Raw genomic sequence first — 23,698 nt, forward strand, 5'->3', positions numbered from 1 at the left:
CTAATAGTTGATATTAGCATTAATATTTCAGGTTCCCCTACTTTTTTTCAAGAGTATATTTAGCTGTTGACTTTTAGACTGTGTTGTACTAAATGCATTGGTAAGGACCTTTCTTTTCATGAATCTTTTTAGTGTGCTGTCTCAGACCATCACACACATGCCAACGGTTTCAACGTTAATGGTCAGTGTAAAATAAAATGTCAGCAGTCACTCTATTAAAGTAATACCCAGGTAAAAATGTTCACTTTGAGATAATACATCTGTAAAAAAACAAACACACCCAGTCCCCCCCACCCCCACCCCCCCAACCCCCCCCCCCCCAAAAAAAAAAAAACCCAACAAAAAACAACAACCCTCCTATTTCTTGTACAACGTTTTATTTGACCAATCAAAACACCGCTTGCATACATTTCCCAGCACTAAACGTCTATGTGATTTTCTCAATTAGGAAACAACGTGGGTGATGGATTTCTTTTTTTAATTCCAGTAACTCGTTTTTTAGAATCAAATATAGGCTGGCTAATGATGTGTACAATCACCAATGGAGCATCCTTAAATATTCAAAATTTTGTAATGAGTAAGGAACTTATGTTTCAGACTAGTGACATTTCCAACTTAGGAAGCATTTTCCATAATAATCCATTCTGTTGACATTTTGTTCGTTGACCTTCTGTCTTCACACCAAAACCCCCCAGCTTTCCTTCTACAATAATAACTAGTTAATGACGTAAGATATCGGCTTTATCCTGTGAAAGTAAGAAATGGGAAATTCCGCGAGGCCTTTGTAATGTTGTATATAAACATTTATATATTTCTGATTTGTTTTTGCAGATTATAAAGGCAATGAATTTACACCTCTTAATAATATAACAATTAATAATAAACAAATACTGTTTATATATGGATATTAATGTACAAATGTTATGTAAATATATGAATTATTGATTAAATTAATTTTCTTCCATGATGTAAGTAATATATTTAAAATGTATTAAATATTAAAAATAGATTTGATCTAATAATTAATATACTGGATATATTTTAACATAAATAAAATCTAAAATAGTATTTTAACAGCTACACAAAAAGTGTAATAAAAAAGGAGGAATGGCAGACACATAGCATCGAGATGAAAAAAAACCCCAAGCCTGAAGTAACACCACATGGGGAGCGCCCTCTAAAAGAGGAACGTGAGGATGTTTCAGTTCAGGCGTCGGAGTTACGGTTTAAGAGTTAAGCCGTCAGAATTAAACCTGGTAAGTACTGGGTTCGCATTCTTGTACGGACTCCTATCCAGAGCAGAGTTGAGTTTTAAAGGCTTAATGTTAATCTGAATGGTTAAGGCCATTACACTGACTTCTCGTCCACAAACCACTAACAATTAACCATTAAGCCACTGTCCTGAACAGCCAGCCCAGATAGCTGAAATGTATAGCCAGGGCATCATGTATGAACTGTATCTGAATAAAAGCATTAAAATGAAGTTGTTAAAAAAAAAAGAATAAAAGAAGAATGAAGATAAAGAAGAAGAAGATGTTGCAGTTCCTAACTTGTGGTTCATTACGTTATTTCTGGCACACGAAGTGCGTTATAAACTCATCACTCTCGCTAACAGTTTCATTAATGATCTTGAAACCAGCCTTGTAAAGCGCCTTTCGGACATTGTCTGCACCCCACATCGCTCCCGCGGCGGCCGAATCTGCCTGCTGGAAACTTGATGGAAGACACATGAATGTGCTGGCAGTGTAGTAGTAGCAGGCGTGCAAGTTGTTTGCATGCTGTGCCATGCTTCCTGGAACAGTACACTCAATCATACTGAACACTTGGCCACGTTTCAGACACCTGTACAATTCCGACAATCCTTTGTCTGGTTTGGGTAGATCGTGTATGACATCCTGTACAAAACACCAGTCGTACTTGTCCGAGAAATCGGTTGGTAAGTCCATAATGTCGAGCACTTCAAATTCGATATTCTTCAGGTTCAAAGAGGACGCCATGTCTCTTCCAGTTTCGATGGACGTTTCAACGACATCCCCGCCAAGAAATCTGGACTTTGGGAATCGTGTAGCCAGACCAATAAGCACTAGGCCAGTGTTACAGCCTAGTTCTAGCACGTCTATCCCCGAATCTGAAATAGAAAAATAAGAAAATTGGTGTGGGTAATGCCAGGCTCAGACTACCAACTACCAGCACAAAGTTGGCCAACTTACTACTCCCGACTTCTGCGACTGTCCAGTTACTAGTCTATGCGCTCTTTCAACTCGATTCTCGTCATATAACACATTAGTTGTTAATCTGATCGCATCCGTTGGGAGTTGGGGAAATTACAACGCAACCATCGAGTTGGCCAACTTAGTCGTGACAGTTGACAGTCTGAGACTAGCATAAGACTATGAATAAGAAAATGTTGGCAATACAAACGTTTGCTGTATGTGGTTGTTTAAAATCATCTCATCAATGTTTTTCAGTGGCTACACATATAAATTTTCACACTGGGTCTAGAGAATGAGAGAGGAAACCCGTTGCTATTCATTCCCATTACCAGCAAAGGATTTTAAAAGCATCCAGTCATGCACCTTCGATTTGCATTCCATTTTATATAATTGTTTTCAATAAACTAATAAAACTGTTTAAACATATAAATTCTACCAAGTTTCTCCTTCAGTCCAGGAACAGCTGGCAGTAGTTGATTTTCGATTATACCCTCGCAGTTTTTGTTTTCACCGATTAATTTGCAAACAGACGTACTCTGTGAATAGTTGATACCTAAAATAAAGTTTCAAAAAACCCATATATATATATATATATATATATATATAACAGACACAAAATGTCTCAAATACATTATACTGTAAATTATCACAGTTTTATATTACAATATATTTATGATAGTAAAAGCCGTGTGACCTGAATAACTTTAAAAAGTTCTTGTTTTGTCTTGTCTTATGGTGGTAAAATCACAAAAAACGCATAGTAAGGACCATATCCAATTTATTCTAAATGATTTCAGATATCACAGTGCTAAGTTGAATGTTTCTTTTCACACCCATATATTGTAAAAATCCGAGATGGTCGCCACATGAAAAGTAAAAATATCATATATTTATGTTCGACAATTTATGAAAGAAAGAAAGAAGTGTTTTGTTTAACCACGCACTCAACACTTTTTTATAATGGTTATATAGTGATAATGTGATCGGGCTGCTGGTGCTCCCTTGCACCTGCCAGTGCAGGCGGTCCCTCCTCTCCCCTCCCCCACCTTTCCTGTCATGGATGGAGGAGCCGGCCAAGGCCGGCTCTTGTACCCACGACAGGCGTGCGCTACAACAGCTTGTTCTGAATGTGCACGTAAAACCCTATGACATGACATAACAAAGTGTTCCCTTTATGTTTGCAGACATAAGAGATCCTGAAAATAACGTTATTCTTGAAAAATGCATAGATATTCATTTTATGAATTATAACAATTCTGGTTTTTTTTGTTTAGTTATTATTTTTTTCAGATGAGTTATGGTTGTACTCTTATTTTTAGTCCATTATATTATCTTTTTCTGATCACTTTGTTTTGGTTTCATATCATTTAACTCATTTATTACCATTCTGGTTGTTTAATGTGTACGTGTAATATAGGCGATTGAGTACATTCTGTCTTAACACACAGGTATAATAACACGTGTAATTCACACCAAAAAGTACACTGCGTCCATCTTGTGGATTAACAGAAATTGGTTAAATTAAACAGACTGTCCTGAGTTTGATTCCATTGTAAGATGTTTTTGACTAACGGCGCCTTTTTGGTGAAAAACAATGACATGGTGAATACGTTTTCTTGTTTAGAATATCAGTGTTTGTAAAAAAAAAAGGGGGTTTGTTGTGCTAATGTTTGTAGTAGCAAACACCAGATTTTATCTTTCAATAATTTCGTACATACAAAAACAAAATACATATTACGTAGTGCAATGAAACATTACTGCTACAAACATTAGCACACGGCCGCAAATACATTGGACATTCAGACACTGGCATTCTAAACAAAGTTAAAGTTTGTTTTGTTTAACGACAAGACTAAAGCACATTGATATATTAATCATAGGCTATTGGATGTCAAACATTTGGTAATTTTGACATATAGTCTTAGAGGGGAAACCCACTACAATTTTCCATTAATAGCAAGGGATCTTTTATATGCACCATCTCACAGACAGGATAGCACATACCACGGCCTTTGATATACCAGTCGTGGTGTACTGGCTTGAACGAGAAATAGCCCAATGGACCCCCCGGCGGGGATCGATCTCAGACCAACCGTGCATCAAGCGAGCGTTTTACCACTGAGCTACGTCCCGCTCTCTGGCATTCTAAACAAGAAAATGTATTTATTATGTAATTTCAGTTGCCTAAAGGACTGCTATTCGGAAATATCTTTACAATGGCTGCAAACTTAGAAGAGTCCACAAGAATATGCATTTTAAACGCAGTCTGATTGAAATCATCTTCACTGGTCTATAACAACCTGGTTGTAGATCAGTTGAACTGATTCCAGTCAGACTGATCGTAAGCGGAGATGATCTGATCCGATGAACATACTTACCATAGGGCCCGTCTTTTTTAAAACACTCTGTGAGTGCGTTAAATCTCTCTGCGAATGCAGTAGGGAATGCACACAAAACGGAATACTCTTGTAGATGCTTCTTATGTTCCTCGGGTACGTGGAATTGAGTAGAATCGTCCGATATTTCAACCACACCAGCCGAGACTAGAGATCCAAGCAACTCCTTGATATACCTGAAACAAACTGAAACATGCATAGGCGGAGGAAGGGGGGGGGGGGGGGGGGGGGGGGGGGCACTGCTCCACCAACTCTGAAGACAATTAATTTCCCACCCTCCCAGCTGAAAATTTAATTAATGTGTAGCTGGCCCCTCCCAAAGCTGTTATCTTCCAACACCCATGCTATTATTACAGAAATTACTTATTATATGACAAACTAATATTGGTAGTTACAGAAAAAAGTAATATTATATAGAAAATCATCTACACAAACGTATGGGGATTATTTCACATAGGGAGGGAGACTAATACACCTATTAAATCAGTATCACACAGAAACAAACAACCACAGTGACTAAAAGGGAGTAATTACATAAATACAAAATATGAGTCGATTCTGGTAAAACTGTTAATCCATTCTGGATTGTGTTTAATTTGTATTGCTAATGTTGATATAAGCTTAGGTACAATAATATGTGAAGTACCGACTACTGAACAGAATAACAGAGGCGATGGTTGCAAACGGAGTGCATGTCCTTCTATATAGCATTAGTGGCTCTTAGTCTATATCACATTTATTAATATCAGTAAGATCTTGGATGTTTGTAATGCACCTTTGCCTTCCATGAGGCAACATTTCCTGAAAATGACAATCCCTGTTTTACAGCTTTCTTCCAGTATACTGTTTAAAACAGATACACTCATTAAACCTGTACACCGATCCATTTCATACTATTATCCTGTTCAATTATTTATACCCAAAGTTTTTTGCAAATGTTACGTTTATTTCCTATTCGATATTTGTTTTCTTTGCATTTACATGAAAACAAACCCAAACCCCGACAGGTTTTATATACAAATCATCATATAAAATGCACGAAGTTGACTTAATTCCACTTTTTAAAAATCTCTGTGTCTTTTGAATGCACGTTATTTCTCCTATAAATAACTAAGGTCATTTGCATATCAAAAGCACCATTCTATAGTGCGTTTCAAACTAATGTTCGGTTCTATCGTCCTATCCGCACAAATCGTAGTATGACCTATATTTAAGAAAATATCTGTAAACATAAAGCAGGCGCGGATTCAGGTGGGGAGTTCAAGTGACAAAACCTCAGTTTGAAAAAAATATTATAATTATATTGTGGAATACACAAGCGCGCGCGCTGAAGAGAGAGGCAGACAGACAGAGAGAGAGAGAGAGAGAGAGAGAGAGAGAGAGAGAGAGAGAGAGAGAGAGAGAGAGAGAGAGAGAGAGAGACGTCATTTATGTAACGACGCACTCAACATATTTTAATCTATGGTTATATGGTTATAGGGAGAGAGAGAGAAGAATATGGTATGCATGCGATTGGTGGAGGTGTGACCCTCTGCACAACCCCAACCCCGCTTAAGGCTTCTTTTGTATATGGAGCGGGACGTAGCTCAGAGGTAAAGCGTTCGCTCATGGTAGGTCGACTGATCGATCCCACATGGTGGACCCATTGGGTTGTGTCTACTTCCAGCCTGTGCACCACAACTGATGTATAAAGGCTATGGTATGTGCTATCCTGTCTATGGGATGGTGCATATAAAACGTCCCTTATTGTTTATCAAAATTGCTTATCGAAACAGTGGCCCATGTGGCGGTAGCGAGTTTCTTTCTCACTGTCATAATGCTCTTTAACCGTTTTGTCTGACACCACATAAACGTATATCAAATGCGTTGAGTGTGTCGTTAAATAAACATTTCTCTCGTATGTATGTGTAGTCTATATGCATTTCTAGTCAATTAGTTTATAGGTTGTTAGGTTGTTTGATAGTTAATGATATGGAAATAAATTGTTTTTGGTGTTAAAGAGTTCATGCATACATTAAAGTAATACTCCTGATGGGTATGGAGAAATAACTTAATCAGTCGACGAACTCATTTCTTCATCACTATCTTCGTTAAGGGGGACTATCACAGGGGGTATTTTATTTCTTATAAAACTATTTTGTTTTCTAAAATCTTCTTCGATCTTTATTACATGTTTAACTGCGTCAGAGAAGTGTGTAGGTGTGACAGAGTTCAATGCATGTGCAAGTTCTCTCCGCACCGTGGTCATTTTACCATCATTATGACGAGCTATGTGCCCTTTGACTTGACTCCAGATCAGTTCTATCGGATTGAGTTCAGAATGTCTTGGCGGCAGTCTTAGACACAAGTGCCCATGGCGTTCAGCAATATCATCAGTAACAAATTGCTTTGCACATTTGTTACTTTTCACAAGTTCATAAAGAACTGGCTTTGTCATGTTACTCTCAAAAGGTATATTTTTGTTTCGTAGCCACGACTGAATTTCTTCCTTTTTAGCGTTTAGTTCAGGACATCGTGTAATCTCAGTTAATTTGTTGTGGTAGCTTGCGTTATTCATGACGATAACAGAAGGTTCTGGTAGAGAAGGCATAAATTGTTCTTCAAACCATTTGATGAAATTTTCATGATTCATCTCACCATGATAGTCTCCGTCTGGTTTTTTTAGCCTCAAAGATCAATTCACAGCCATCTATCAATCCATATTTATCACAGCCAGCATGACAAATAATAAGTCTTTTTCCCTTCCCAGTCACCGAACAGAGTTTAGGAACTCGATCAGCAGCGTCTGATTTCGGCAGGTGATTGGCGGTACTTGTGCCCGGGTGGATATCTGTCCAGTGGTGGGATGTTGTGTGGTTGACATTCACCCAGGTCTCATCTTGATACACTATTAATTACCCCTGTTCTCGTAAACTGGATATTTCATGGAGATAGGACAGTCTCCTGTCTGATATATTGGCGTCCTCAAAAATCACTTTTCCGGTTGTAGACATATGTTGGTATTTAAAATCGAGGTCATGGAGTGTTCTTCGTAAAGTTGATATGGATATGTTGATTCCACATTCCTCCCTTAAAGCCACGTTAATCTTATGTAATGTAGGTAATTCGCCCTCTCTATAAAATCTGTATACTCGTCGTCTAATAACATCTTTATCAAATAAATCGATGAGTTTTCGGTCGCGTTTTTTAACAGTGATTTCTGTGCTTGGATTCGTAGAGCTTAGATTTTTCACAGTTCTTTTTACTGTTGAAACCGAAACTTTAAGTGCAGCGGCAACTCGATCGACAATTCGATAAGAAGCATACCTAGGTCTACCGCGCTGATATTCATCTTCAAAATAATCGAAAACGTTCTTAATACACGATTTTACATCAACTGAAGTGTTTTTCGATTTACCCATATTTTTCCTCAAATAACAATAACAAGAATGTCGACTAATACATTTTCAATGAATTTATATACCCTACCTAACTTGTATTTTACGTGGTTTACACATTGCTACAATAGCACGTGCAGTCATAGCTCGAAATAATGATGTTATTGACCAAGCAATGCTATCGTATTTTGAACATTCAGGGCTGTGTCTGCGGGATGAAAAAGTGGTTGAACCCATACAACAGCCCTTTGGTTTTTCGCATTACAAATGTAACACCCAACCCCCAAACCCCAGCCCCTAGCACCACCCTAAATACTATATATATATATATATATATATATATATATATATATATACGTATGAGTTCCCAATTTAGAGGCAAATTAAATAACATTTTAATTATTATTTGATGTTGGAAGCCTTTGACATTTTATCCCCCCCCCCCCCCCCCCCCCCCCCCCCCCCGGTCTTTTGGGTGCGGTGTGTGAGGTGATTTGTGTTTATTACTGTGCTACACCTCAGTTGTGTTAGGTTAGGTATGGTATGCTAATATATAATTGATATAATAAAATAAAAATACATAATACATTAGCTAAATTTATTAAATATAATGCACCTACAAGAAAGGGTTACATGTTCTGTTTGTTTACATCTATGTTTAACGGAAAGATTAGACAATGCTGTTACACACTGCAAAACAATAATAACCTTGATTTAGTGAAACAAGCTATAATGGCCTTCACGTAGCCTCAGATCCCAATGTTTTGATATGCAAATGACCGTAGTTATTTATAGGAGAAATAACGTGCATTCAAAAGACACAGAGATTTTTAAAAAGTGGAATTAAGTCAACTTCGTGCATTTTATATGATGATTTGTATATAAAACCTGTCGGGGTTTGGGTTTGTTTTCATGTAAATGCAAAGAAAACAAATATCGAATAGGAAATAAACGTAACATTTGCAAAACACTTTGGGTCTAAATAATTGAACAGGATAATAATAGTAATACATTAGCACGAGGTGAACTTTAATGTTAACAAGTTACACTTGAATGTAAACTATATGCTCTTAATTTCGGTCTAATAATTGCCACTACAAAGCTTTTTAACATGACATAATCAAAGTCAAACAGCAGACTACCCATACGGATAGTTTTCTGGATTCCAAATATAGCAGAGGCAATTTAATACAGATCCGTGACCAATTCGTGGGGATAAAGGTTTCAAGACGTCTTCAAAGCCTTCTAAATAAAAGTAGCGGAGGTGACCCTCTCAAACGTGTGGGCTAACTCCGCCAGTTGGAGAAATTCAAGATGGCCGCCAAAATGATAAACACACGTGTGTGTCGGCTTCTGCTTGTGGTATGAAGATGGATTTCATGTACAAATATATATATCTGTTTGGCGGTCACAGATTTAAATGTTATAGAACAGTATGGGATAAGATATGATAATATTTCGAATGATAATTCATAATAGTTGCCAAAATTCACTATTTATTTTCATTTTTATACAACTGATATTAAAAAAGTTGCATATACAGTTGCTGTGTTATTCGTATTCTACCTGCTTTGGATACAAGATAAATGTAATGAAACTTATTCAACAAATACTTAACACATTTATAATAAAATAAGTAGCGATAACATTGTCATTCTCGGGCTCCGAATCAGTTGGTCAGTTGGACTAGATTTCTTATTCCGCATTCTGGCATATATTATCCTCTACCTCTTAAACGTATTTCTCCTTAAAACCAAAGATATTTAAACAAAATAATCTGCATTAAAGAGACTGCTGCTATTATTACATGTTTTCGACTAACAAAGTATTTTTAACAAATGAAATTACATATGTCTTGTGTTTCTTGTTATTCTAATATTTGTAGGTAGCCCGAACCATATTTTACCTCTAACGATATCGTACGGTACGTGCTAAAACAAATTAAATTAGGTAAGTACAATGCAAATGGAGCTACTACATACATTAGGACGACCTGAAAGACATTCGATATATAGAAACTGATATTATGAATAATAACTCTATTCAAGATATAACTTCAATTTCATTTTTTTTTAAAGTTAACTGGTTGGAATATAACAAAATAAATTGAGTTTTGGAAGATGTAATATATACAGCGATTATTAATCTTCCATTAGCTTATTCTCTGCACAAAATTCATCCCAAACGAAGGTATGACAGAGTCGCAAAGGTTTGTAGACATAACTCACTGCCACGTGCTTTGTCTAAAGAGGAAAACTGATCATAATGTATGCACTGTCACTCTTCTGTGTATGGTAACACATGCGCCAAAAGCCTACTACAGCTTTCGTAAAAACACGTCTGAATGAGCATACGGGTGTGCATAATATTTCATGAGTGAAACTAAGTATTTTAGAGAAATATTGCTCAAATTATTTTGAGGTCGAAGTACCTTTAATATTATAGAAAGAGGTACCAACCACCATCAAGTGAGGAAGGTGGGATATCTAGTTTGATACAATTGAACAGTTGATGCTTTGTCGATTCAACCTTGATGTTATAAGTGTCCTGGTTTAGCTGAATGCCAAGAGTTATATATATACTATATACTTGGATCTGTCATCATTTTAACAGGAAGAGTGGTGCGAAGCGTTTTCAAAACCTGTGAACATCCTCAGATGTTATTACCCTCTCAAAGACTGCATCATATCCTGTGATATATTTAGAGGTATATGAATCTGGTAACCATCCTAACAATAAAATGTGTTTTTGCCGTTTTCTCGTTATCCCAGGATCAACGTTTACATTGTGTACAACATATGGAAATAACAACATTCGTGTCTCTATCATCAACAATACAACATCAATTATACCAGATATTCTAAGTTGGTTATAGATGTATGCAATTTAATATATGTTCATGCTGACATTGGGATTCAACTAATGTGGTGTCATCTACGTCAAAAGATTACTCCCACAGCTATTTGTTACTGAATAAGCAAGTAATAAGATGAACGACAAAATACTTACCATAATCAAAATAGCATATCTGTACAAGCAGAGTCAAACGAACTTTGCCGTGAATCACTGTGTATGAAATACCATTCTCCAGGACCACACGTTCTTCCTACGTTGTACCGAATGAGGACTGTTACTACCGTAGTACCAGGTCTGATTTGTCAAACTTGCACAAACATAGTTCGATGGACATTGAGACTAGTAATGACACCACTGTCGGCATATATTGAACATGCGTTACTAATATTATGCATCTCAGTAGTTAATATATAAACACTACAAGCAGGAGATAAAAAATCTGCTCGACATAAAGGAACATTGACTATTGACTATTGAAAACGTGAAATCATCTGTTTTAACATACAGCTTAGTTTTGGAGTCAGTGTTGCTTTGAATCTCTATGTATAGATTGAGTATGAAACTGGTTTGATCTAGTCAGTAGTTAATGTCTTATGTCTAACTTTGGTGTGTAAACCAGTGGGAGTTAATATGTTATCCTGCTAGCTGTTATAATGTTATATCCTGCTAGCTGTTACTGAATAATATAAAATCGGCATTATAGCGGGTAGTGAAATTAAACCTTTCAGTCAGATTATTTTGTTTTAATTTACCTGACTAGTTAAAACATAGTTGAAGGCAGGATTTCCAAAGGAGAATAATGGAGAGGAAGTCAACACCAGACCAAGACTCTCACTACATCAACTGAACCTGCTGCTCAATTATTACAAACAAGATTTCCCATGGCCACCTTTTTCACTTGATCATGGATGGCACTTGATGAAATTGCAAGGACACAAGACCTATGCTTCCCAAGACATTAAGTAGTCTCATATCAAAACACGGTATTAATGGCAACCAAGTTAGAGGATGTAGAACATACAGCGTGTCTGACTTAACAACGGATTTGGAGCTTCAGGAGGAGATACCATCCTAGACATAAATTATCATTTAAAAGTTTCTTTTCATTTTTTCCAAATCAGGTTGAAAGCAAATAAGAATAACACAGCAACTATCTATGTGACTTTCCTAGATGAGTCCCGTGAAACAGAATGCAAATTTAACAACTATTTTGGATTATCGTCTGAAATAATTTCATATATTATCTAACACTGTTCGGGTGTGTAAAATTGAATTCTTTGAGAGGCTCCCCCCCCCCCACCACACACACACTTTTATTCAGAAGATTTTGAAGATATGAAAAACACCTTCAAACCTTTGTTCCCGTAAATTGATCATGCAACTGTATTATTTTGCATCTACTAATAAGAAGATAGCTCTGATATGTTGTCATATACCCCCCGAGGAAAGATAACTAAATTTTACTGACTCACCGATCTTTGGAATTGTTACGCTCTGCGATCTCCGATATCGTCAAAGGACTATTGGTGGCGTAAAATACGTCCAGCAAGCCAGTCTGTTTAGCCAGCGCCACACTGATGCCAGCACAACTACCATAAAAATAGTCCGAGAGCTTTGTCTTGTATTCTTCAGCATTCATGTTTACCTTCCAGAAGACAAAAATGATTTCACTTTGAAAGTGACAAAGGTTTATTTTATTTAAGCATAATTACCAAATTGCTAAACTGTTTTGTTTTAGTATAGATATCTGATTAGTAGACGATACGTCCATCTTTAGACATGAGGTACAGAATATTGTTATGGCATATTTCTGGCGTCACTGATGCATTAGGGCCACGTTGGCTTAGCCAGGATTATATACTGGGGGAGTGCCACATTGGGGGAAGGGCCCATGGCTCAACCACTCTTGACAAAATATAACAGACATCTACAGATCTGACTGATGATGTTTAGTGTGATATGAAAACAATTTGTTTGTCATTGTTTTTCCCAACCCATATCGTTGTATTTCCTTTACATCTGGAAGGTCTCCTACTAAGTCTTTAGTCATTCTGATACGTTGTAGGTTGGAACCGGTGCTAAGATGCAAACCCAATACTTACTAAGCTGATGGCTTAAACATTACGCCAGAGAATGTAGAGAACGAAAACGGTATTTGATGTTGGCTAGTAAAATGTATGGTGTTACGGTGACTAATCATCTCCGTCGCGTTTCAAGGAATAGTTTAACAAAATAAAGTTTGTTTTGTTTTTCGACACTACCAGAATATATTGATTACTGGCTGTTACATTTTGAGGTTAGACGTAAGATAATTCTGACACGCAGTCTTCAACGGTAATCCTCTACATTTTCCAAGGACGAGCACCTGGAAGTGGATCATGGAAGCGATCACGACTTCGCCTTACGTCCTTTCGACTGTCTTGTACAGCGATACGATGTTGATAACGGAATACGGTTTTATTATTCACATTTATATGCACTTTACCGCAACAGAATGTTTACATACCACGCCCATTGGTATGCCGGTCATAAGGCACTGGTTGGAACATGGGGTCCACTGGGAGGAGGTGTGGTGAGGAGGGGAGAGGGGGGGGGGGGGGGGGCGGGTCAATTGAACAATGGATCCCGTCCTTAAAAGAACTTAATAACGTTCTAAAGGAAAGGGCAATAACTTGAAGAGTATATCAACGCTTATTTAAAAAACAAAAAACATTAGACAAACCTACCTTGAGCAGCTGAATAATATCTAGCAATACTGCTTAATCACTAACGAAAATACCTAACGAGTAGTCTGCGGGCCATCGATATGTACCCGCAAGTCTCAGCTAACGCCACGTGTCATTCCGAGCAAAGGTCAAGTTCCATGACCTTTCTCATTACATTGAGTTACCGCCTTCGTCTTATTGTTTGCTCGCCCCTACGTACTCAAGAAAGAAATGGGGCACACACATTGATTAAAATCAGGGCTCGAGTTTATAAAACTGTTAAGAGTCTGACTCAAGACTCTCATTGAGACTGAGACTTTAACGTCATGACAACACCATGCAAATTGTCTGTATGTGCTGTCATTAGAGATATGAGCTCAGAGTCCTGCTTATGACATTTTTAGTTTGTGTTGTTTAACGACATCGCTGGAGCACACTGATTATTTAATCATCGGCTATTAGACTGTTAGAATCTTGTGTCTGGACTCTACAAGTTTTATAAGCACCAGGCCTGATTGTAAAGTTTTTTAAGCACGGTCGAAGAGATCTCGTTGTTCATTCAGTGTTGTCTGCCTTAGTAAATCTGAATCAAACCGTCATTCCATATTCACGTGGTTCCACATTCGACCAATCAAACCATTCCTCGCATAAATCTACCATCAGCTTGTTGTACACTAAATGATTGTTGACAGTCAAGGATTCAGCTGGACACGACGTCTCATTAATAATGGAGGAGAAGAAAGGCATATTTTCCAAACGACACTTCAGGACAGAACAGTTTAAACTACGGCTACTTGGTGTCTAACATATGGCTATTTGGAAACGTGGTCGAGAGAGCGAGAAATAAATAAAACAGTTGCCTTGAAAGAGGCTATTCCGAGAAGTAACAGATCTTTTATATTAATTTCCTCATAGGCATAACAGTACATACCACAGCCTTTGACTTATAAGTTGTGCTGGGGCGGGACGTAGCCCAGTGGTAAAGCGCTCGCTTGAACGATCTATATCGGTAGGCCCATTGGGCTATTTTTCATTCCAGTCAGTGCTCCACGACTGAAATATCAAAGGCCGTGGTATGTACTACCCTGTCTGTGGGATCCCTTTCTACCAATGGAAAAATTAAGCAGATTTCCTCTGTAAGACTATATATTAAAAGTACTAAATGTTTGACATCCAATAGTCGATGATTAATAAATCAATGTGCTCTAGTGGTGTCGTTAAACAAAACAAACTGTTTACAAGACGTGGGGCACTGGTTGGGACGGGCGATCAATTCTGCTATTCACTGTACCTCACTGAACGCACTATTGTGCAGGGAGGGGATGCGAGTCATACTCCCCCGGAAAATATATTAAACATTTGAGCAGTCAGACCCCTCTCCCCCCCCCCTCCCCCCACACACACATGCACAAGCGTCTAATTATGTTCATTACATACATACATACATACATACATACATACATACACAGTGACGTAGGGAGGTTCCAAAAAGTGAGGGGCACATTTTTATATTTACACTTACACTATTATAAAGCACATATAAACATTAAATGGTAAAACGGCACTCCATAGATAACAGTGACACGGCGGAAATTTCGCTGTGTTGGCTACCTTTGTACTGTTTATACTAGATATAATCAAAAGTCTATTAAATCTTACAGAGAAACAGAATCTCACCAAGTAATGGTAAGTGTCGTCAAACCTTGACAAAATGTACGTAATGCTTGCAACAACAGTAATGTTTTGTCTGCACTGATACTCGTGAGTTCATGCAATCGAATCTGTGAATGTTGATTTTTTTTTTAGTGTACACTCAGTTAGAGGTTGCATCGCACCAAATCATGGGCTTCCGGACATTGTTCAGTGTATTAACAACATCGATTTGGTAACGGGTCAAAAGGATGGCGATGGTCTGGTGCCCTTTGACCCAAACGGATCCGCGTAGTGACTGATTGTATGCGACGAATCTGTCCATTGAATTCGTTTTTGTGAAAATGTTGGTAGTTAAAATTATTTCTTACACACCCGTTGGTGAAAAAAACACCATGTGTTATTTTTGGTAACACATAGTTGTTTACACGTGTACGTCTGTTATCAATTTCAAAACATACGACTGGCTGTTCCTAGGTCACCAATGCCATACGTCCAATACAAAAACAGCACGGTGGAAATCAATTACACTGTGACGTATAGTTAATCTGGCAGCTACAAGTGCAAAAGGTTGTAAATATCTTTTAGTCGATAAAGATGTAAAAAATTTGCTTAAAACCTGGTTTTGTAAGAAATAGAATAAGACATTCGTGTCCGTTGAATACCATTTATCTCACAACTCGCTTTCTCGTTAGATACATTTTAAAACAAGCAGTGGCAGATCCAGAAAATGTATTTGGGGGGAGGTGGGGTCAATGGCATGAGGCGAAATGCCAATGGAACTTTGGGGTACGTTTGGAGGAGATCGTATAAAAAATTAAAATTAATATATAATAAAATTATAACTGTCGCAAAATTTAGGGGAGCGGACCCCGGACCCCCCCCCCCCCCCCCCCCCCCCCCCAGATCAGCCTGTGACAACCCGTGGTTACACGTTTACTGTGTGGGTAGTCTACGACACTGTCGATATTATCATTCATCAGAAAAAGTTTTAACATTATTAACAATGGGGTCTGGTTTAGTGTAATGTGACCAAGGTCCACTTCAGTTGTTCTGAACTCTTCACAATAGGCGTGCGCTGGTTCACAATACAATACTGCGTACACTATTCAGTTTTGTGTTGTTTATATCTGCTAACAAACGGCGAACTTAGACATGTTTGGGGAACAATAGGTCACATATGTTGCCATTACAAATGGCACAATGGATTTTCAGAATTGTGTATAAAATAGTAGATAGACCAACCAACCAAATCTCTGTTTACGTGCTTATAGATTTATCCACTGAAGGTTCAGCCACGCCCATCCCGACAAATGTCGGATGTATCGATCGGGACAGAAAGGGGGTTGTTTGAATATTCTGGGAAATTTAGATTGTTGTACATTTCAAATGGGGGAGGGGAGATTATATAATATGTTTGCGTCTGTCCAAAAAATAAAATAAATAGGAGGCTGTTGCACATTAGTTAATTATTGACGCACAGAGAAAGAAAAAATTTATTTAACTTAATTTGATTATTTACAATTAAACTTCACTATTAACTATATGCCCTTTAGGTTTTTAAGGTCAGCAAATGATTGAAAATATTCGCATTCAAGGGCCCTGGGGTTAAAAATAACAAAATATGTCGCTTTACCTGTCATGTGGCGTATTATATATAGAGTCTATGTAAGGCCGGTAGAGACAGCGTATTTTCTCGTATCAGAGCATTATATGTTAACTTGGACATATCAATTCCCATTGCCGACAATGTTAACATTCTCTCTCTCGCTCTCTCTCTCTCTCTCTCTCTCTCTCTCTCTCTCTCTCTCTCTCTCTCTCTCTCTCTCTCTCTCTCTCTCTCTCTCTCTCTCTCTCTCTCTCTCTCTCTCTCTCTCTCTCTCTCTCTCTCTCTCTCTCTCTCTCTCTCTCTCTCTCTCTCTCTCTCTCTCTCTCTCTCTCTCTCTCTCTCTCTCTCTCTCTCTCATATACGCAGCATTGAACACACCCAGGCAGAGTGCATGCATACATGTGTTGTGCCTTGCATTTAAAGGGACTGTCCAGACTTTGTTGTCACTGTAAGATGTTTCCGATTAATAAAACGTTTATAACGATCGCGGTCGCTCCATAGACTGGTTTTACCGCCTAGATAAATATGATATGATAGAAAGCGATGGTACCAGTCATACGGTTCGCGAGTGCTCCACTCACTGAACACGCCACTGGTTGGAGAAGGTGGGAGGGGCTATAATATTATGTTCCATCTTACGTTTATACCAATCCAGTTTTAAAATTATAGATACGAAGGTTTAACAGATTTCAGAATACACCGATGTTGGTCTACAGGAAAAATTTCTAAGTAGCTCCCAACCTTTTATTACTAATATCTATTATATAACACACCTTCGACCTATCCTCTGGTCCCGCTAGTGCATTCATACATGTGAACATTATTTCAACAAATATTTAATTTTTACTGAATTTTGAAATAAATAGAGGCTATGTAATGGGGGTTTTCGAATACGATTTTTATGTCAACGAGTGAGGTGTAAAAACATTTTCACTCATTGCTTCGCAATCACGAGATGACATAAAAATCGTATTCGCAAAAATACCATGAAATGGTCTATTTATTATATACATCTTTCCTAATTTTTTTACAATATCTTTCTCTTTTTTGTTAATAACTTTCGCTTGTCCTATCGAAAACACGTAACGCCATATTTCTTTTCCAGAAACGTTACTTGACCATAGACTTTTTAAAATAAATTTGAATAAAAATTATCTTTATTTAATTATTAAATTAACATTTATTTAATAATACTGCTGTTCAAACATAAATAGAGTGAAAATATAACTTTTCACCGGATATCACTTTTATGATTTCCGTAGATCTATATATTTCATTGCTATGTATATAATAACGGAAAATAGTTCTATTTCAGATGGATACAGTAGCGTACCAGAAGAAAGTGTCTGACTATTTCTCTGCAGCTTGTGTTCAGATGGTCTTACAACTGGCGAAGGATGTGGGGATTCTTGACATCTTGTTCTCTGCAGAACAACCACTGACCTCCGTGAAAATAGCAGAGCTAGGGAAGCTTAAAGAAAGGTAGAAGCTAGAGAGCCTAATTACATTTTTTAAATTTCTTTTGCATTCAACAAAGACAAAACGTAGAATAACTAAAACATGACAGTATACTGTTGATTAAACCTAAGCATATAACAATAAAGTGTTAAGCTTTTATGATGTTATAATATTTTAACATTTGGAGTGATCGATTTTTCCTCAAGATGCAAGTCACGTCCGCAATAGGACATATAACAGATACGGTATAGGCAACATGCTACCAAATCAAACCCAGAAGACGAAGCTAATTAAAAGATGCTAAAGTTGCCATGTCCTGCATTTTAATCCATGCAAACTATGCTACAACATCTCACCATGGCCTATGTAACTAGCCTGCAGACTTTTATTTTTAGTATTAATGTTTTTCCATTCCTCACAGGCACTATTTTTATCCAAGGAAGAACATTAAACAATAATTTTGTAGTCCAGTCACTACAATTTCGTGCTGAGGTGTCGTTAAACATTCATTCATTAATTCATTCGTTCATTCATTCCAATTACTACGAATGGTATTGTTTGTATGCTTGGCTATACAAAAACAGAAATTACTGGTAATGTTCCAATGATCGATTATAATCTAAAATTGATTGATTGGGCTCTACCGATGTACTGATCGATCATAAAAATATGTAACCGATTGTCGCTGAAATTGTTAACCGTAATTGTTCCTATAGTATAATGATACAGTTGCTATAATATGCCGAGGTTTGTATTTGTTTTCATATACTCAAGAGGTAGTAATGGTAGAATGGTTGATTTCTAGTATCGTTACCGGTTAACAAGGTGCGGGACATAGCATATACATAGCAGGCTGGTCCCATTGGGCTATTTCTCGTTCCAGCCAGTGCACCACCACTGGTATATCAAAAACCGTAGTGTGTGCTATCCTGTTCTTGGGATGGTGCATATAAAAGATACCTTGCTACTAATGGTCCCCCTCTGGCGTATTTGTCAAATGACCAAATGTTTGACATCCAATAGCCGATGATTAATAAATCAATGTGCTCTAGTTGTATTATTAAACAAAACAAACAAACTTTAACTTTATCGGTTAACACGACAATAAATCTAATAAATCGAATCCTTTTTAAATTCACAAAATGTCTAACCGATTGTATAATCGAAACTTGATCTGTTGGTGCAAATTGATAATGACCGATGACCGATGAATAAATTCCAATCGATTCCAAACACTAGCAAATATCAAAATATACGGAATTGTTTACAGATATGTGAGAGAGATCATTGGAGCCCTGGCAACATCAGAGATAATCCAGGTGGATGAGAGTTCCACACAATTCCACATCCCCGATGACCACAAAGCCATACTTCGCAGGGTGACCGCTTTTGGCAAGGTGGCGCACTGCATGGGACAAAGGATGGGACAAATGAAAGACATTCTTAGCAAAGATGGCCCGGACGGTAAGTATAAGCATATAATTTCCACCAAAGAGACTATAGGTTTCGAATTCGTCTTTCTATGGGGCGGGACGTAGCCCAGTGGTAAAGCGTTCGCTTGATGCGCGGTCGGTCTAGGATCGATCCACGTCGGTGGGCCCACTGGGCTATTTCTCGTTCTAGCCAGTGCTCCACAACTGGTGTAACAAAAGCCGTGGTATGTACTATCCTGTCTGTGGGATGGTGCATGTAAAAGATCCCATGCTGCTAATCCAAAAGAGTAGCCCATAAGTGGCGACCACGGGTTTTCCTCTCAATATCTGTGTGGTCCTTAACCATATGTCTGACGCCATATAACCGTAAATAAAATGTGTTGAGTGCGTCATTAAATGAAACATTTCCTTCCTTCCGTCTTTCTATTTGCCTGTCCCACATATAGTTTTCCGAACTTGGTTTCAGCAATGTCTAAAGATACTGGGCTGACATTTTGTGTATAGCTTTATAATGGACCGTTACAGCTCACGTTTGTGAATGTATCCATTGTTGATAATTATGACCAGATAAAGTTTGACTTTAATGGGAAATTATTCAAGGGTCATAACTCTGTCAAAATTGGAATTGATCCATGTTTGACTGAGTTGATGTTATAGCTCTAGAAGTTAGGGTCCGGTTGGGGACATGTATTGTTTTAGTAGTACTCCCAGGCTGCTTCTTTTTAAGTATTGATTTAATCTACAGTCCGTTTGTAGACGTGTTCTGAAATAAATAGAAGTTTCGAATAGCTGATACTGGTATTTTGTGTCATCAGTAAATTAAAATAATAACACACACACACACACACAGACACACACACACACACACACACACACACACACACACACACGCAACAAACAAATATCGATGAATGCGTGTTTTTAATTTGTATACACGTACGATTACCGCCTAATATCATGTGTTCACTTGCAGGAATGCGATTTGATGGTGATCTGTTTGGTGCATTTGAAGAAACTAGAATACTAACACAAGACTCTATCTTAGACAATGACATCCTCGCCTGCTTGCCCGAAGTCAAGGATCGGCTAGGTATGTTGATTAATTAATCATTGACTATTGGATGTCAAGCATTAGGTAATTCTGACACATTCATCAGAGGAAACCCGCTACATTTGCCTAATGCAGCAAGGGATATTTTATATGCACTTTCCCACAAACAGGATAGCACATACCACGGCCGTTGACCAGTTGTTGTGCACTGGTTGGAACGAGAAACAACCCAGTCAGTTGAACTGATTCATCGAGATGGTTCGATCCTGCGACGCATGCACCTCAAGCAAGCACTCAACCGACTGAGCTAACTCCCGCCCAGGTATGTTTGTAGTCCGTATCGCATGTACGTGTAAATTTGAATTCAATACCCGAATGATGTATGTTCCATCTCAATGTTTTGAGGTTTTCATCATTGTCGTTTAACGCCATTTGGGTGTGTGTGTGTGTGTGTGTGTGTGTGTGTGTGTGTGTGTGTGTGTGTGTGGTTGGGGGGGGGGGGTAATGATAGATTAACGTACACATGATTACTCGATTTGGAATTATTTAAAACTAGGGAGCTCCGTTATCTATTGGATAAGCTGCTGGACAATCAAGTTGACAACAGTAGTTCAAATCCCATCAAAGCTGGGTGACACTTTCATTTATCTTTCTCATCTATGACTCTCTCTCTCTCTCTCTCTCTCTCTCTCTCTCTCTCTCTCTCTCTCTCTCTCTCTCTCTCTCTCTCTCTCTGTGTGTGTGTGTTTGAAATTGTTTTTCATTGTATCATTATTAAATAATTACTGTTGTGTACATGTATGCACGTACGCGTATGAGGTTGCATGTTTTGAAGAAGCATCATCTTACCTCAGCAGGGACATAGCTCAAATTTAAGACCTATTTGATGCGGAAAAAATAACCGGTGGTACTAAGAGACCTTTTTGTAAAATTGTTTTCTTAAAACATTTTTTTTTTTTATAGAAAAGGGAATAGATGTTGCTGAATTCGGATGTGCTCAAGGAATACTACTTCTGAATCTCGCAGCTCGATATCCCAAGTCGACGTTCCTTGGTAGCGACATCTCAGAGTCCTGCGTAGAAAAAGCGCGAACACTGGCAGCAGAGAGAGAGCTGACAAACGTCTCATTTGAAGTGTATGATCTCCTGGACCTGCCGGAAACCATCAACAATTCATTTGACTGGATTTTCTTACGTGATACTTTGCACGATTTACCGAGCCCGGCAAAGGCGCTGCAAGGCATCAAACAAGCCTTGAGGGAAGATGGAACCGCGAGTATTGTTGAAATAGGAATGCAGGGCAAGTTAGCAGATGTCAAGGGAGATATCGTCTGGGCTCGGATGTTTTCGCTCAGCACGTTCTTATGTATTCCCGAGAGTTTCCAAAGACAAAGTTCTGATGCTTTTGGTGCGTGTTGGGGTGTAGAGAAAGCTCGTCAGTTGATTAAAGATGCAGGGTTCACTCTAGTTAAGGAGTATTTTAGCGAGAAAAATACCGCTTCTGTTAATTATGTGTGTCAATTGTGAGCCTGTTTTTAATTACAATTCCGTATTGTCATTCAATGAATTGTGTAAATTTGAAACTAATAATATAAAGAGTGGAAGAACGTTTGACGATGTATTAACCTCATAACTCTTGAACGTCTACATATCTACATCCACTCACACCTAAACCTTAATTGAAAATAAGCACGGACGGACGCATAATTATTTTCAAAGTGGCATCTCCAGTATTGCAAAGTACAATAGCATTAAATATAAATAAGACAATTCATATTAGAAACGTGCAGCCCACCTAAATTTAGACTGCTAAAATGAATTACATCCAGAGGCACTTGGGAATTCAAAGGTTATTCACGCTCAGTATATTCCTATGGATCCGTGTCAGTATCACATCTGTGGATCTAACTCTGACTTTATGTTGTACAATAAAATGAATTCCCTGATGAATTAACCTCTATCTGTGATAGAACAAAATACGAATTACCGAAACAGCTTTTGCCGTTGTTTTTATTGGACAAATATATCAGTGCTTCCTTTTGATCTAGCAATACATTACTCAAAATCAATATTCATTTGAATAGACTATAAATTCTCGATGGAAGCAAGAATAAAATTTAGAACAACTTGAGCTCAAATGACCATGCAAAAGTGGTTGTTATAGACAGGTGACCTTCATATACAAGTCCAAAATATCTAGGATTGTAATGTTGTACTAGAACGATATACATGGGCAATTATATCATTAAGAAAAATAAAAACAAGTTTACTACATGAAGTATTGTTTAAAGTCGCAGACCCTAGATTCAACCCATGGAAACAAGACACTAAGTTTAGTTAATCTACAAACCTGTAACACACTTGGATAAAGTTACAACAGAGTGTATTCCCGGGAGTTTCCAAAGACAAGGTTCTGATGCTTTTAGTTCATATTGAGGTGTAGAGAAAGCTCGTCAGTTGATTAAAGATGCAGGGTTCACTCTAGTTAAGGAGTATTTTAGCGAGACAAAGACCGCTTCTGTTAATTATGTGTGTCAATTGTGAGCCTGTTTTTAATTACAATTCCGTATTGTCATTCAGAGAATTGTGTAAATTTGAAGTTAATAGTGTAAAGAGTGGAAGAACGTTTGACGATGTATTAACCTCATAACTCTTGAATTTCTATGCATCTATATCCACTCACACATGGATCTTAATTGAAAATTTTCACAAAAAATAAAAAGCAGGACAGACGAAGTATTATCCAAATTGGCATCTACAGTATTGCAAAGTGCAATAGCATGCATCATGGGCGGATCCAAGTGGGGGGGGGGGGGGACCAGGGGGACGCTTCCCCCCCAAAAAATTGTTCAAGTGCCCTCAAAATGTCCAAGTGCCCTTTTTGTTTGTAGAATTTTTTTTTTTTTAAGTAAACAATAATTATATTGTAGATAAATGAAATCAAGATTTTC

The 23,698-nt window shown here is 37.8% G+C and overlaps 2 protein-coding genes across 2 annotated transcripts; one reads left to right on the plus strand and one right to left on the minus strand.

The window, feature by feature from the left end:
- Positions 1-360: 360 nt before the first annotated feature.
- LOC121371375 lies at positions 361-15,348 on the minus strand. Its single transcript, XM_041497215.1, has 5 exons — positions 15,225-15,348; positions 12,315-12,487; positions 4,592-4,785; positions 2,650-2,766; positions 361-2,128 (listed from the first exon to the last, which is right to left on the minus strand). The coding sequence occupies exons 2-5, from the start codon at positions 12,479-12,481 to the stop codon at positions 1,566-1,568; spliced, it is 1,041 nt and encodes a 346-aa protein (XP_041353149.1). The 5' UTR covers positions 12,482-12,487; positions 15,225-15,348; the 3' UTR covers positions 361-1,565.
- LOC121371374 (uncharacterized S-adenosylmethionine-dependent methyltransferase Rv2258c-like) lies at positions 15,140-22,697 on the plus strand. The gene is made up of 5 exons (XM_041497214.1): positions 15,140-15,233; positions 18,122-18,288; positions 19,535-19,728; positions 20,671-20,787; positions 21,712-22,697. Exons 1-5 carry the CDS (start codon positions 15,231-15,233, stop codon positions 22,272-22,274), a joined length of 1,044 nt encoding a protein of 347 aa, XP_041353148.1. The 5' UTR covers positions 15,140-15,230; the 3' UTR covers positions 22,275-22,697.
- The last annotated feature ends 1,001 nt before the right edge of the window (positions 22,698-23,698 follow it).

The sequence above is a fragment of the Gigantopelta aegis genome, chromosome 4 (assembly GCF_016097555.1).
Source record: "Gigantopelta aegis isolate Gae_Host chromosome 4, Gae_host_genome, whole genome shotgun sequence".
NCBI lineage: Eukaryota > Metazoa > Mollusca > Gastropoda > Neomphalida > Peltospiridae > Gigantopelta > Gigantopelta aegis.